This window comes from Lutra lutra, chromosome 8, assembly GCF_902655055.1.
Source record: "Lutra lutra chromosome 8, mLutLut1.2, whole genome shotgun sequence".
Lineage (NCBI taxonomy): Eukaryota > Metazoa > Chordata > Mammalia > Carnivora > Mustelidae > Lutra > Lutra lutra.
In genome coordinates this window covers 25,815,872-25,829,254 of record NC_062285.1, presented here as the reverse complement: position 1 = coordinate 25,829,254, position 13,383 = coordinate 25,815,872, and the positions used below count along the sequence as shown (strand labels likewise).

At 50.9% G+C, this 13,383-nt stretch overlaps 1 protein-coding gene across 9 annotated transcripts in view; it reads right to left on the bottom strand.

The window, feature by feature from the left end:
- FRMD4A (FERM domain containing 4A) overlaps positions 1–13,383 on the bottom strand; it is a 622,361-nt gene that overhangs the window by 73,994 nt on the left and 534,984 nt on the right. For all 9 annotated transcript variants that reach the window (XM_047739601.1, XM_047739605.1, XM_047739603.1 and 6 more), the window contains exon 11: positions 12,220–12,306. In XM_047739601.1, the coding sequence (XP_047595557.1) occupies positions 12,220–12,306 (87 nt within the window). The remainder of the gene's footprint in view (positions 1–12,219; positions 12,307–13,383) is intronic.

Here is a 13,383-nt window from a genome sequence, read left to right as displayed (position 1 = left end):
GTTTGCTACAGTAATGCAGAAAATGTGGAAGGAAACATTAGACGACAACAAAATATCCTTCAGCCATAAAGAGGAATGAACTCCTAATTCATACTACATAACACAATGACCCTTGAAAACATTCTTCTAAGTGGAAGAAGCCAGACCCAAAGGACGCAGATACTAGGATTCTACTCATACCAAATGTCTAGAAGAGGGGAATCCACAAGACAGAAAGTAGATTCAGGGGGCCTGGGGCTTGGGACATGACATGGGGAGGGACCAAGAGCTCCCTGTGACTTTTCTACAAAAAGGAGCTTTTTTCTACAAAAAAGAGCTCCTTGTGGCTTTTCTACAAAAATTGACCGGTTTGGGGCGCCTGGGTGGCTCAGTGGGTTAAGCCGCTGCCTTCGGCTCGGGTCATGATCTCAGGGTCCTGGGATCGAGTCCCACATAGGGCTCTCTGCTCAGCAGGGAGCCTGCTTCCCTCTCTCTCTCTCTCTCTGCCTGCCTCTCCATCTACTTGTGATCTCTCTCTGTCAAATAAATAAATAAAATCTTAAAAAAAAAAAAAATTGACCGGTTTGACTGGTCAATCCTAGTTTGGATTAATCACAAATCACAGGATGCTCTTTGGCTAAAACTTCATAAAGCTAACTATTTCAAAGGAGCCGACAGTCCAGGACAAAGGGCCCCTGATCCCAGGAGGCTCCCCTTCTCCATAAGAAGCACCACCAACCCGTCAGAAGGTTCTCCTACCAGGGCCGTCTGCTTGGAGTTGCTGTGGTGGCTTCTGTGGGTGACAAAGGACCCCCTCCCACCTCCCGCCTCCAGCCCGACAACTCTGAGCTGTGAAGGTGAAGGCATCTGGGGCAGGGGACGGGGGCGGGATTGTTCTCCTCAGCGGCTGTGGGACCTATAGTGCGTCCCAGAGTTGGCTGGTGGGAAATCTGGTCAGGGAGCTGGTTTCTATGGTTTTTCAAGCCCCACAGCTGCAAGCATAAAGTCAATGATGTACCTAAACACATTCACGTGTGCAGACACATGGAGGCAACTCCCTCAGCTGGGGCTCCTAACGCCTCCCACAGCCAGGGCTGGGTTTGGGTTTCCAGTCAACAAGAGGCCTAGAGAGATGGGCATTCAGAGCCCCTCTGGCTCTTTGCGCCCCCAATAAAAGTCCGGAACAGAACATTCAGCACAAGGAGGCTGAATCTGCTCTGTTCAGGGGGAGTCCATGGACCACATCTGATGTTAGCGTACATCTAGCATTACATACATCATTATATATACATTAATCATTTCTAGAATGATTGTAGGGATTGGTGAGGGGGCTTACAAAGCCCCACGGAGCCATCAGAAACACCTATTGGTGATGCTGGGAAGAACTGGCTGGTCGGATGTCACGGGATTTCACCGGCCACGCTCCTCTGGAATTACCCCAGTTCTTGGCTCAACACAGGCTTGTGACGGGCTGTGCTGTGTGGGGGTGATAGCACCCCAGCAGAGCCATGGTGCGGGATTCGGAAATGGAAGCACCAGCTGAGGCTTTAAGATGATCTTTCTTTTCAGAGGGACCAGTGAGCAGACCACCCTGTAGTGGAGGCCAAGAAAGGGTCAAGGGCAGGCTTGACAGGCCAGCACAAGCCTTGGTCTGCTGTGACAGCCCTGGCTGGTCTGATGTCCTGGTGGGATTGCTCACTGGGACCGCCATCCACCACCTAAAGCATCCTGGGTTTGGTATGATAATCTTATGGTCACGAAAATACAGATCCTCTATGATTCCACCCAGATGAAGTGCCCAGACTCACAGGCACGCAGCAACGGTGGGTCCCGGGGGGAGGGGATGGGTCTCGGTTTAAGGGGACAGACTTTCAGTCTTGCACCGTGAAGGAGTTCTGGAGACTGACTGAACGACAATGTGGATATACTTAACACCAAGGAACTGGACAAGTAGAAATGTTCCGATGGTAAATTCTACGTGCATTTAATCACAATTTAAAAATTAAAAAAAAAAATTTAAGCCTCATAGTTGAGATGGCTCTGCAACTCTTCACCCTCAACTGGGGTATAAAATGTTTAGGGGCGCCTGGGTGGCTCAGTTGGTTAAGCCTCTGCCTTCAGCTCAGGTCGTGATCTCAGGGTCCTGGGATCGAGCCCCGCCCGCATCAGGCTCTCTGCTCAGGGGTAGTTGGCTTCTCCCATCCCTCTGCCCCTCCTCCTGCTATACTTGTGTGCGTTCTCTCTCTCTCTCTCACATAAAGAAAATCTTTAAGAGAAAAACATTTAGAAAGGTAGAAACTGAGGGAGAATATTAGGAAGAGAGAGGTGTGCTGTGAGCCTCCCTGACCTGGGGAGGGCAGTGGAGGATACCTTCTGGAAACTTCCTGAGAGAGCTCACTAGGGGCCCCGGGAGAGCTTGAGGGCTACCTTCTGAAGTTAGGGGAACCAAAAACGACTGCCTTGCTTCTTGCTCCAGAGATCAAAACACTGAGAAGCAGGCTGGCCGCGTGAGCCGGAGAAGGGAAAAGATTTAACTTTAAGCCAAGCTTGGAGCTTCGGTTGTTAGAAAGGACTGGGCACTCTAATTACTTAACGAAATCAATTTTGCTAGTCAAAGTGACTGTGAGGCTTTGTATTTATTACTTAGAAGTGATCCGACAAGTCAAAGGACTTCCCCTGTTTTCAATCTAGGGAAGAACCCATTTCTAACAAACAGTATGCGGTAAAAGAGAGTTGCCTTTTGAGAGTCCCAGGTGATTGCGGTTCTTGTTAGACTAGTGAAGTCTTTGGGTTTTCATGAGCCAGAGAAACCGAATCTATTCCTGCATCCCTGCTGGCTCCTGGTTCCTTCTGGAGTGGATGGGGCTCTGGGATGCTCCTTGCAGGGGTCTAGGATCCAACAATAGCATTTGGTTTTGATTTGCTTCTTCAACTTGCATCCAAGGTCAGTGGGGCTCCCTGAGTAGCGGGAATCTGGTTCTGTGACTTAGAAGAGTCGGTCTCCAGGGGGCTGCTGGCCAGGCTGCCTGGGTGTTTATTAGCATGTTATAAATACCTAGGCTGGTGTTTGACCCTTACTCTCCACGCATCACCGTGGATGTTTATACAGCCTCCCCTGCGCTGTCATATGCTCCCATCCTCCTCTGCAGGACTCCTCCTCTGCAGGACAAGAAGCCTGAGACCCGGCGCGGATCTGGGAAGCAGTTGAGCCCTGGGAGACCTCACGCTTCTCGGAAGGGACAGGTGTGTCAATCAGGGAGAAGAGCTGCCTCTGCTCATCTCATCAGGTCTCCCTTGGGCTCTGTCTGAACTGGGCAACCATCAAAGACAGCCAGGGGTTTGCCTACTTAGAAATGGGCATTTTCTCTTTCTACCACTTTCTTCCGAGGAAATGTTGCCCTTCATTCCTCCTTCTGTTAACTGCTCCTTTCTAGTTCTATGATGGGCTGGCCCCCTGCTTCGTTCTCTTCAACTGTTTCTAGTCTCCTGACTCTCCCCACCTCAAGAGTCCTGTCTATATTAGCTGTCTTGTCGATAAGAATCTGAGGCCTGGAGAAGTGACTTGTTTCACAGCCCGAGAACTAGGACTCACGTGTCCTGACTAGCAGGCCTGCTGTCTTCCCACTACAATTAATGGCGCGGGGAGGGGGGGGACCAGGAACGTGGTGCCCAAAGGGTTAAGCCAGCCCTGGAGGTTAACCCCCACAGCCAGTCCCCGCGCCCCGCCCCCGGGACCATCTGGCTGGGATCTTGAGGGCAAAGGGTACCTCTACGGGGTACCTTCCAGTAGCTCAGCCCAGGAGAGCTTGGGATCTGCCTCTCCTAAAGGAGTAATTACATTCCTCTCCTTCCATAGGGCTGCCGAGAAACGGCTCTCCCGGGACAGCTTCTTTCTAAGGATGATCCCCCTGAATGGGGCAGTACTTTTAGTTTCTGCTCACAGACCTCGTCTTCTGCCAAAGTGCCCGTCTGACAGCAGCACGAGTATTGTGGGACACTTGCAACAAGAATGCAACAAGATGTAAGCCGTGTCCTTGGAGCTTTGGGTAACTCAGGACGAGGCTCTGACACGGCCTTCACAGAGACTTGTGTGAACAGATGGACCTTGGGTTCCCAGATCCAAAGACCGAGGAGAAAAAAATCGGTCCTCTTAACAAAGAGAGACTGTTTGCTCTTCGTGGCAATTCTGCCTCTTTCGCTCGCTATAAAAGAGGCCAACGATATTTCCTATGTCGAGGGCCACAGCATTTTTAGAGAGAAAGTAAAACTCAGATGTCAACATTCAAACGGAGAAAATCTGACTCTACCTCATGGCTTAGTCTCCATTTCACAGATATAACAAGAGAATCCCACAGAGTGAATGGGTTATCACCGCTTTTTTGAATATGCCGGAAGGACTCGTGCACACGGAGTGCCGAGTCCCACCCTCTGACTGTCTGAGTGCACGGCTCAGGCGGGGGCGTGGAGTGTGCCCTTTTCACAGGTTCCAGGGTGGGGGGCTGGGCTGCTGGTCCATGGCCGTGTTCTGAGAACCACGGCTGTAAAAGCCACATGCCCTACTGACTAGTCTCTCCCTCTTGGACTGACAGGCTCATCCCCTCTCTGGGAATTGCCCTCCACAGTAGGGAGCCACTTTGCTAAGGTCACGGCCCCTTCCCTGTGGGTCCCCTTCATCTAGTGATTGGGGATTAGGCTCGGTCCCCCGTCTCAGGTGGTGGCTCTGATGGCTCCTCCCGAGCTCCAGAGCTTGGTCCAAGCCTGCATCATAGCTCAGCCTCCCTCTCAGCGGGGTCCTGCTTCCTTCCCCTGCCCCACTGGCGTTAATCCCAGAGTACTTCCTCCGTGTGAATGTGCCTTCGATGCTGCTTTCCACGGGGCCTCATGTGCCCCCTCCTGGAGGGAGGGTCACTTAAACGTCACCTGCTTGGCGAGACCAATCCTGACCATCCGCCACTCCTCCTTATTCTGACTTGTCTTTCTGGAACGGACACCGTGCATCATAGACTGACTTCATGTCAGCATTGGACCATCTTCCCTGCTGGGCCGCACGCACTGGGACAGTAGGGACCTCTTTTGTTCCCTCCAGCAGCGCCGGCCCACAAGCGGTAGTTCTTGAACAGGAGGGAGAGACTGGGATTCCCACGCTAGACAGAGAATTCAGCCATGCCTCCTACTGGTGTCTTGAAGACAGGAGGTCTCTCTCCTATTTTGGGAAGGGCATTTCAGCTTCCTTAGAAGACAACTGCTTTCCCCCCTTTCTCTTGGGGAGTTCAGATGGCAAACTCTGGTAGTGCTCTATGTCCCCACACACCCCATCACCCTTCCGGCAGGCCTGCTCCCCAGCTTTGAGGCAGACCCCTCTTGGTGACCCGCGGTCAGGGCCCATCGCCTCCAGTCCCTGCACCCTTCTGGGTCCGCTCCGCACTGAGGGAGATCTCTGAGCTGATAGGGGGCAACCAGAGGACGTCCTCCGATCCAACACTGCGAAGGAGCAAAGGCTGCAAAATATAAGGAAATGCTCAAAGTATGGCATGGGGTTCTTCCTCCATGCAGCACACTGGGTGCAGTGTCTAAGAGGGATACAGACAGCAGAACTGAGGGAGGAGCCCACCCAGGGCCCGCCAAGGCAGAGGACTCAGCAGCCCGAAAATGAGTCAAGTGCCTCCAAACAGAAGCTGAAAAAGAGGTCGGCAGTGCACTTAATGGAGCGCTTATGGCTGAATAATGGAAGCAGGCTAGCTCCACTGGGAGTCAGTTCACAGTTAATGGAATATTTCCTGTAAATATTATTTTTTCTTCCTGTCTCATCATCAGAAATCTTTACTAATCTGGGGAGGTGACAGTAATGCATCAATTCCCTGAGCTAATGCCCCTGCTTCTGAAATACTCTCAGGAACCGTAGGAAGCTCCGCTGGCTGCCTGGGGACACAGGGCAGACCACTTACTCCGGTTCCTTCTCCAAATGTCTCAGAGGAGACCCCTCGGAGCTCCTAATTGTGCATCTAAGTGTACATAAAAGCACCCCCTAATTGCATATCAAATAAATAAATAAATGATGTCTGCTGAATATGTAACAAAGAGCATACCACCATTCCTCCCCAGCGCACAGACCTCATCAGATGTGGGCTGGCCTGCGGGCCGCAGCCATAAATGACAATGAACAGATATCGAACATCCCTTCCGGGGGCAGGGGGTGGTCCTGGAGCCACGTGTCTCTTGCTGTTTGTCCTCTAATGCTTATAGCCTCAGATAGAGCCCACAGGAGGGACGACTCACACCCTCCTGGCGCCCCATTTGGAAAGCCTTTCCTCTAGTAATTTATGATGGCTTCTAATGGTTCCATGGCTGGGGTGTTCACAGCTTTGAAGGGTGCTAGCTACAGCAGCATGGCAGAGAAGCAGTTCAGCGTGGCACCGAGTGGGAGCAGAGTCCCGAGTGTGGGACACCCTGGTATCCTAACACCTCTGGTTCTCGTGCTTCCAGGAAGGGACTGGTGGTCCCAGAGATCAGGCTTTCAGACCTTCTCAGTTTTGCTCTAAGGAATGCAAGGTTCTCCTCAAAAAGAACCCTATGGGACAGATTTCTTCCAGCCTACTCATCTCTGCCCCGTGACACAGTTCCGTGAGAGTTAATAACCAACGCCTCCTTGAGATCTGCCACATAATTTTCATTCAAGTGACGTCCATAGCATGTCATCACGTCACCACCGTCACCGTCACCACCAAGAGTCCCTTAACATAGCTGGCACTCAGTCTTCTTTTGATGGCTTAGGTCTCTTTGTTCAGCTGTAAATGCAAACTAAGATGAAGCTCAAGACCGACTTCAAGCGCTCTTCAAGATTGGGCCGTGTTTCTTTCTTCCCCAAGGCCAGGAGGATGGAGCTAACTTCTGAGAGCAAGAACCTTGTCCTTAGGCAGCGCTCCCTTGCTCCATAAGCGTGCACGTGCGAAAATGGACTGTGGTAGCTAGGAGCAAATGCGCTAAGATAATCTCTGCAGCTGCAAGATTCTATTTCCGGACCACTGTGACCCTCCTTCCCCTTCTCTCACCGGGGCCAAAGCCACACAGGCAGATGCGTGGACACTGGGGTTCCAGTACACGCAAACCAAGTTCTTGACGGTGTATGAGAACTGTCCAACCATAAGGAGAGAGGAGAGGAGGAGATAGGCGAGCTGAGGCAACCACAGGGAGGTTTCCAAGCGTCACACAGTATTGCATAGGAACATCCCGGGGTTCAGGTGTGGGGAGGCGGGTACAGGGTGGGAGGGAACTACAACGTGGCTAGGGAAAGGGGAGAAGCAGAAGGATTTGCTGAGGACGTAGCAGAGTATTTGAGAGTTTATCATAGATGTGGATCCGTAGCGTTGGATACTGTTTGGGGTGCTCCCTAAGCTTCTCAAAGGAGCTCATGCGTGCAGGCAAGGGCTCATGTTCTCGGATACGTGTATGTAGTATAGATTCCTATTTTGATTTTGTTCTTTTTGTGGATTTTTTAGTTTTTGGTGGGCTATTCTTCTGCAGATGCAGTTCTAAAGTACTTCTGGGGGCAACCTGGGTGGTGCAGTCGGTTGAGCCTCTAACTCTTGGCTTCGGTGCGGGCCGTGATCTCGGGGTCCTGGGACGGATGCTCAGCAGGGAGTCTGCTGGAGCTTATCTCCCTCTGCCTCTCCGCCCCCACTCACGTGTGTGCTCTCACTCTCAAAATAAATAACATCTTAAAAATTAAAAAAAAAAATACTTCTGAAGTTGGCTTTGAGCTTCTGAACATGCACAAAAGCCAAAACACCATTTTCAGGTGTCCCCACGTGTCTAGCTGCTCCTGACACATGCGTCCTGAGGACAAAGAAGCGGGTTGTCTCCTGATAAACAGGAGCAGCTTGTGTCGGGGGTTGTGCATCTGCAAGCCGGAGCCCATCTGTTAGAAGGTTCAGGTGGCAGTAGGAGCGTGTCATTAGGAAAGGACTTCCATGTTCTCTCTCCTCCACCTGTGAGGGACTCTGCTTTACTCCCTGTCCCCCAAAGCCACCAGGGCCTCAGAGTGACAATTAAGCAATTTAGGGAGACTCTGTGACCACAATGGCAAAGTGCACCCAATAGAGACGCTAGAATAAGCCAGGGTCCCGCCCATTTCTGGACAGAGATCAGCTACCCGCCACCCTCCTTTTCGGTGGATCATATGGAAACACTTGAGTGTGTTCTCACAGGCAGCCTCTGAGTTCCTCCAGCTGTGCTGATGGCTTGCTGATGCATACCAGAGGATGCCTCCGGGCCCTCCGAAGAAAAGGCAGCAGGCTCAGCCTGTCACTGCCTCTACTTGAATGTTGGCTCTTAGAATAGCGCTGCGTGTGATGGAGCTGCTGGCACTGGGTCAGAGTGTCAGGCTAGCTCTGCCCCGGCTGGAGGTGCAGCTCTTGCTGCAGAAGGGCCTCCAGGTGCGCTGAACTGGGTGTCACTCCCAGTCTCCTGAGCAGCGCTGGGGGCCCACCGAGGTGGAGCTCCACCTGGGCCCTGAGCAAGAGTGGTGGTGCTGCTGGAAGGCCACCTTTCCAAGGAGCTGGCCCCGCCTTGAGCCTGGGCTCTCCACGCATGGAGGTACGGCCAGACACACCTGCCAAGCGTGCTGACCTTCCCAGAGCTGGGCCAGGAAGTGCAGAGGGCTGCAAGTCCTAACTCCAGGGGTCCTGAATCCAGCAGGCCTGGGGGCAAGGGGGAAATGGCCCCTCAGAGACAGTCATGAGTGGAGTGGCACGGCTTCGGCACCTGCATGGTCAGCTTCCTGTGAGTTTCCAATATTCACGGAGACAAAGCAGCACCTGTCCAGAAGTCTGGAGACTGACTTTGGGCACTTTCGGCAGGCAGCAGAACAGACGTTCTCTTCCGAACTTGCTGATGTTGGGAGTGAGGAGAGGGAAGAGTTCCCTGCTGCGTTCCTACCATGGCTCCGGTTTAGGTCTGGTTTCCTGTGGGTTCCACCCCGCATCTTTGCAGACAAGAATCCTTCTCCAGCTAATGAAACTCAGGCATCTCTTCCTCGTCCAGCCCTTGCAAACGCCTATTCTTATTTCACGGGCAGACTGCTCATTAATTTCTTAAAGAGGACTCCCCAAATGACATCGGGTTCAGGGCTGCACCACCTGGTCTGTCCCACAGTGAATGTCATGGTGGAGAAGTCTGTTCACAGCTACTAGAAATTTCTCTGGTGTGTCAAGTGTCTCTCCCTCTCCTGTGCCCATTCAGTCTCTGGTTCAGTTATGCTTTTGGAAATTCTTCACACTCTGGAGCTACCACTGGATACCGAACTGCTTACCTCTCACAACAACCCAGATGTCCCAACACGCCTCAAACTCTGCAGGTCCTAAACTGCCCTTATATCCCATGCTCTGGCTGGGAGGCATTCCAGATACCCTCCTGCTCTGACGGCCACCTTCTCGACCACACAACAGATCAATCTCACCTACCTTCTAAACATTACCCTATTACAGAGACCCTGTGCCCCCACCAGTTCTGGCCTATGCCACCATAATTACATCCCAGTTTGCAGGTTCTGTCCTGTATTTCTCCAGCTCATCCTCCACACACTGCCAGACCGATGCTTCTAGGACAGTGAGACTCCCATCCGGCTGCTCCTCCACGTCCAATGTTTGGTGGCTCTCACTGCCTCAAAGATGAAATCCCCTTCACAGAGCCTTCAGGGCTCCCCAAGCTGCCCAGTGGGGTCTTGTCAGCCTCCTCTCTGGCTGGCCTCCTCTGCCTCTTGCTTCCAAGTCCAATGGAGCTGTGTGCTTCTCCACCTGGCACGCTGCTCTCCCTCATGAGGCTTCCATGCACGCTGGCATGCCTGCCCACCCAGTTCCTTCTGCTCCCCCTCTGCTGCCTGGGAAGACTTTTCTTTCCTCCTTAAGCCCAGTGACTCTCCTTCAATTCTTCATCGACCCCCAAGCAGACCTCTCTTAGAGCACTTGGGGACACTGACACAATTATACACCTCACTTCCTGACGACCTGGCCAGGCCTTGTACCTCTATACCTTCTGCTCAACTTGGCACATAACGAGTATGCAATAAATATTTTTCTGAATGAGCAAATGAACGGTGACTTTGGTGGTTTTATTGTCCCTCAGTTAGTAATAGATTCAAGAATCTCAACTACTGGGGTGCTTGGGTGGCTCAACCGGTTGGGAGTTTGCCTTTGGCTGGGGTCAAAATCTGAGTCCTGGGGTCAGGCTCCAGGTCTGCTTCTCCCTCTCCCTCTGCTCCCCCACCAACTCATAACTACTTCCTCAGAGGCCACAGAAACATCGGTTACTTTGTGTAACAACTCGGTTTGAATACAGCCAATGCTCTGAATAAATATCCTGACCTTTTAACATTTTTATTTTGCTGACCTGGATAAACTCAACAAATGAGTCTCAGTCAATGGCTGACCCTCTCAGTCAGTGGCTGATTACCCACACTTTTGGCTTCGTACTTTTCCCGATCCTGAAGCCTGTCAGAGTCCCGAGAGACAGTGACAATTGATGGCATCCCTACCACGTGTTGCGCCCTGCGTTTCCCATCTATTGGGTGCTATCTCATTAGTTCTGCAATCTTCATTAGCGCCTCAATTAGAGAAATGAAACTAGCTCACACTTATTAATAAATGAAACTGAATGCCCAAGAATACATGTCAGCATGTCTTTTCCACCCCCAGAGGGAGAGCAGAATGCTACCGCTGCATTAGAACTCTGCTCACTGGTAACTATGCACGTCCGCCTTGGTCCTCCACCAGGGTGAGCTATCAGGAGCTGGAGGGATTGGGACCAGGGTTTTGCGAGAGGATCTAGGAGGGTTCTTGGCTCTTGCAAGCAGGAAAAAAGGTCAGCCAGGTTGCAAAGAGAGGAGAGTAGATGTCCAAAGGAGGAGGGAGGGAAGAGACAATGCAAGGAAAAAAAAAAAAAAGCACAGAAACTTACAAAGGCCAAGTGGGAAAGAGGCAGAGGGGAAACTGAAAGAAAGAGACAGTGTGGAAGCAGCATAGACCTTGCGACTGAGAAAAACACAGAGAAACCAAATCACACAGGACCCAGTGCAGGTCTTACAGCACATAGAGAAAACTGGAGAGGTTTGGGATTTAGCCACCGAACCAGGTGTCCCTGGATGCCCAGGTGAATTGTTCCCAAGGGAGAAGGCCCCCTTCACTTGCTCAGGATCTTTTCTTTGAACCTAACTGACTTACTGATCAACGGAGTGAAAATCCTCCCCAGCAAAGGGCCATTTTCTCCCCTATCATTTTAATAAAGCAGCTGGCTAAGGCAGATGCTAAGCAGACAGCCTACCATAAGCTCAGATATGTAGTATGGATTTCCATCCCGTTCGTGGATAAAGAAGCTTGGAAAGCGATCCGGAATGACATAATGGACCAATATTGCTTTCCCTCTCCTACAGCAAGTGTGGTTTTGATAGACTTTTAATATGTATTTCAGGGCTTGAACTGCATACCATCTCTCCATTATTCTCTGCCAGAGGAGCTGAATGACAGCTCTAGCCCAGAGACATTTTTCCATTATAATTTTTCAATTTGTTCTGGTCTGAAAAATGTGTGTAAATGAAAACAGAGAAAAGTCAAGCATTGTGTCCCCTTCAAAATGTTCTGTTTTGCGTTTACGATGGCTTTGCAAACGCGGTTCTGCTTCCCTTTCTTTTTTGGCAAATGACCTTATTTTTTCCAGATTTCTGATCACTTCTAATATGCCATAAACTATTTATCCGATTTGCAGGAATGCCCCTGACTCTTCTTTATTTTTCACCCTGTTTTGACCTACAATTTCTTCTTTTAGCTCCCCGCCACCAAAACCAAAACAAACAAAAACTAATGAAGCACACTGACAAGCTTCAGGAAAGCTCAGATTGGCCTCAGGACGGAAGAGAGATATTCCCTCCCTTTCCCAAGTGCACGGAGCCCCCACCCTCCCCAGCCAGGAAACGAAGGAACAGGACAGTCCCTCAAAGCCCTTTTGCCCATCTCCTTTGGGAGAGCTGGGCCAGTTTTCTTACCTTAAATAATTATAACAGTTCAGGTTTCCCTAGTGACCGGGAGAAAAAACATTTACCCGGGAACTCAGACTGGATGACTGTGGAGTAATCTGTATACACTCAGATTTGCAGGGGATTGGTGAGCCCGGAGGCGCCGAGGCTGCACAGTGTCGTATTTTTTACTCACTTCTCTCCGCGAGCCATCCGCCCACAGAGGAGAGCACGCTTACCTTCCGCGGCTTCACTTTATCGTGGTAGTCATACTGGAAGATTCCTTTGTAGCTCAGTCCCAGCCACCATGGTATCCCCTGCTTGTCCTAGGGCACGGAAAAGAGTACGGGTAAATACAGGGCTGGAGAACACACATGGAAACCAAGGGAAGGCCTCTGGGCTCAGGAAAATGCAAATCCCTTGACACGGATGGAGGCCACCTCTCTCTTTTTCACCTTAACAGATGTGTCCCATCATCAACTGACGCTCAGATATGTGAACAAGATGCCATGGAAGGTGCCCTGGGGTGGGGACCCAGCTCTGTTCCTAACCAGGAGCCCACCGTGGTCCTTCCCCACTCCCACCCTTTATGAATAAGTGACAAATGCCTTGTTCTTTGTCCTCCTTCTAAGACTCCAGGTTTCACCAAAACAGAATACCTGAGAGCATTCGAATAAAATGACCTGAGCAGAAAAACTGTCTTCGACTATCAGAGCTGGAAGGGACAGTAAAGAAGGCAATGCCTCTAAAAACCTTTTTAAAGACCTTATTTATTCTTTTTTTTTTTTTTTTTTTTTTTTTTAAGAGAAGTCTGAGGTTCAGGTTCACAGCAAAATGGAGACGGAAGTATAGAGATGTCCCACACTCCCCTGCCCCCATACCTGCAGGGTCTCCCCCAGGATCAACATCCCCACCAGAGGGGAACATCTGTTATAACCTGATGAACCTACATTGATACATCATGGTCATCTGAAGTCCAGAGTTCACATTAGGGTTCATTCTTGGTGTTGAATCCTCCGTGAGTTTGGACAAATGCATAATGAGGTCTACCTGTCATTATAATACCACGTAGAGGAGCTTCGATGCCCTAAAAATCCTGTGTTCTACCTGTTGGCCCCTTCTTCTCCCCACTCCCAGGTTCTGGCAGAACCATTCCACTCCTTGGAATCATACAGTATGCACCCTTTCCACCTTGGCTCCTTTCACTCAATGATATGCATTTAAGATTCCTCCATTTTTAAAGACATAAAAGTCAAAGCAGGGGCACCTGGGTTACTCAGTGGGTTAAGCGTCTGCCTTCGGCTCAAGTCATGATCCCAGGGTCCTGGGACAGGTTCTGAGTTAGGCTCCCTGGCTCAGCAGGGAGTCTGTTTCCTCCTTCTGCCCCGCCCCCCACCATTTCT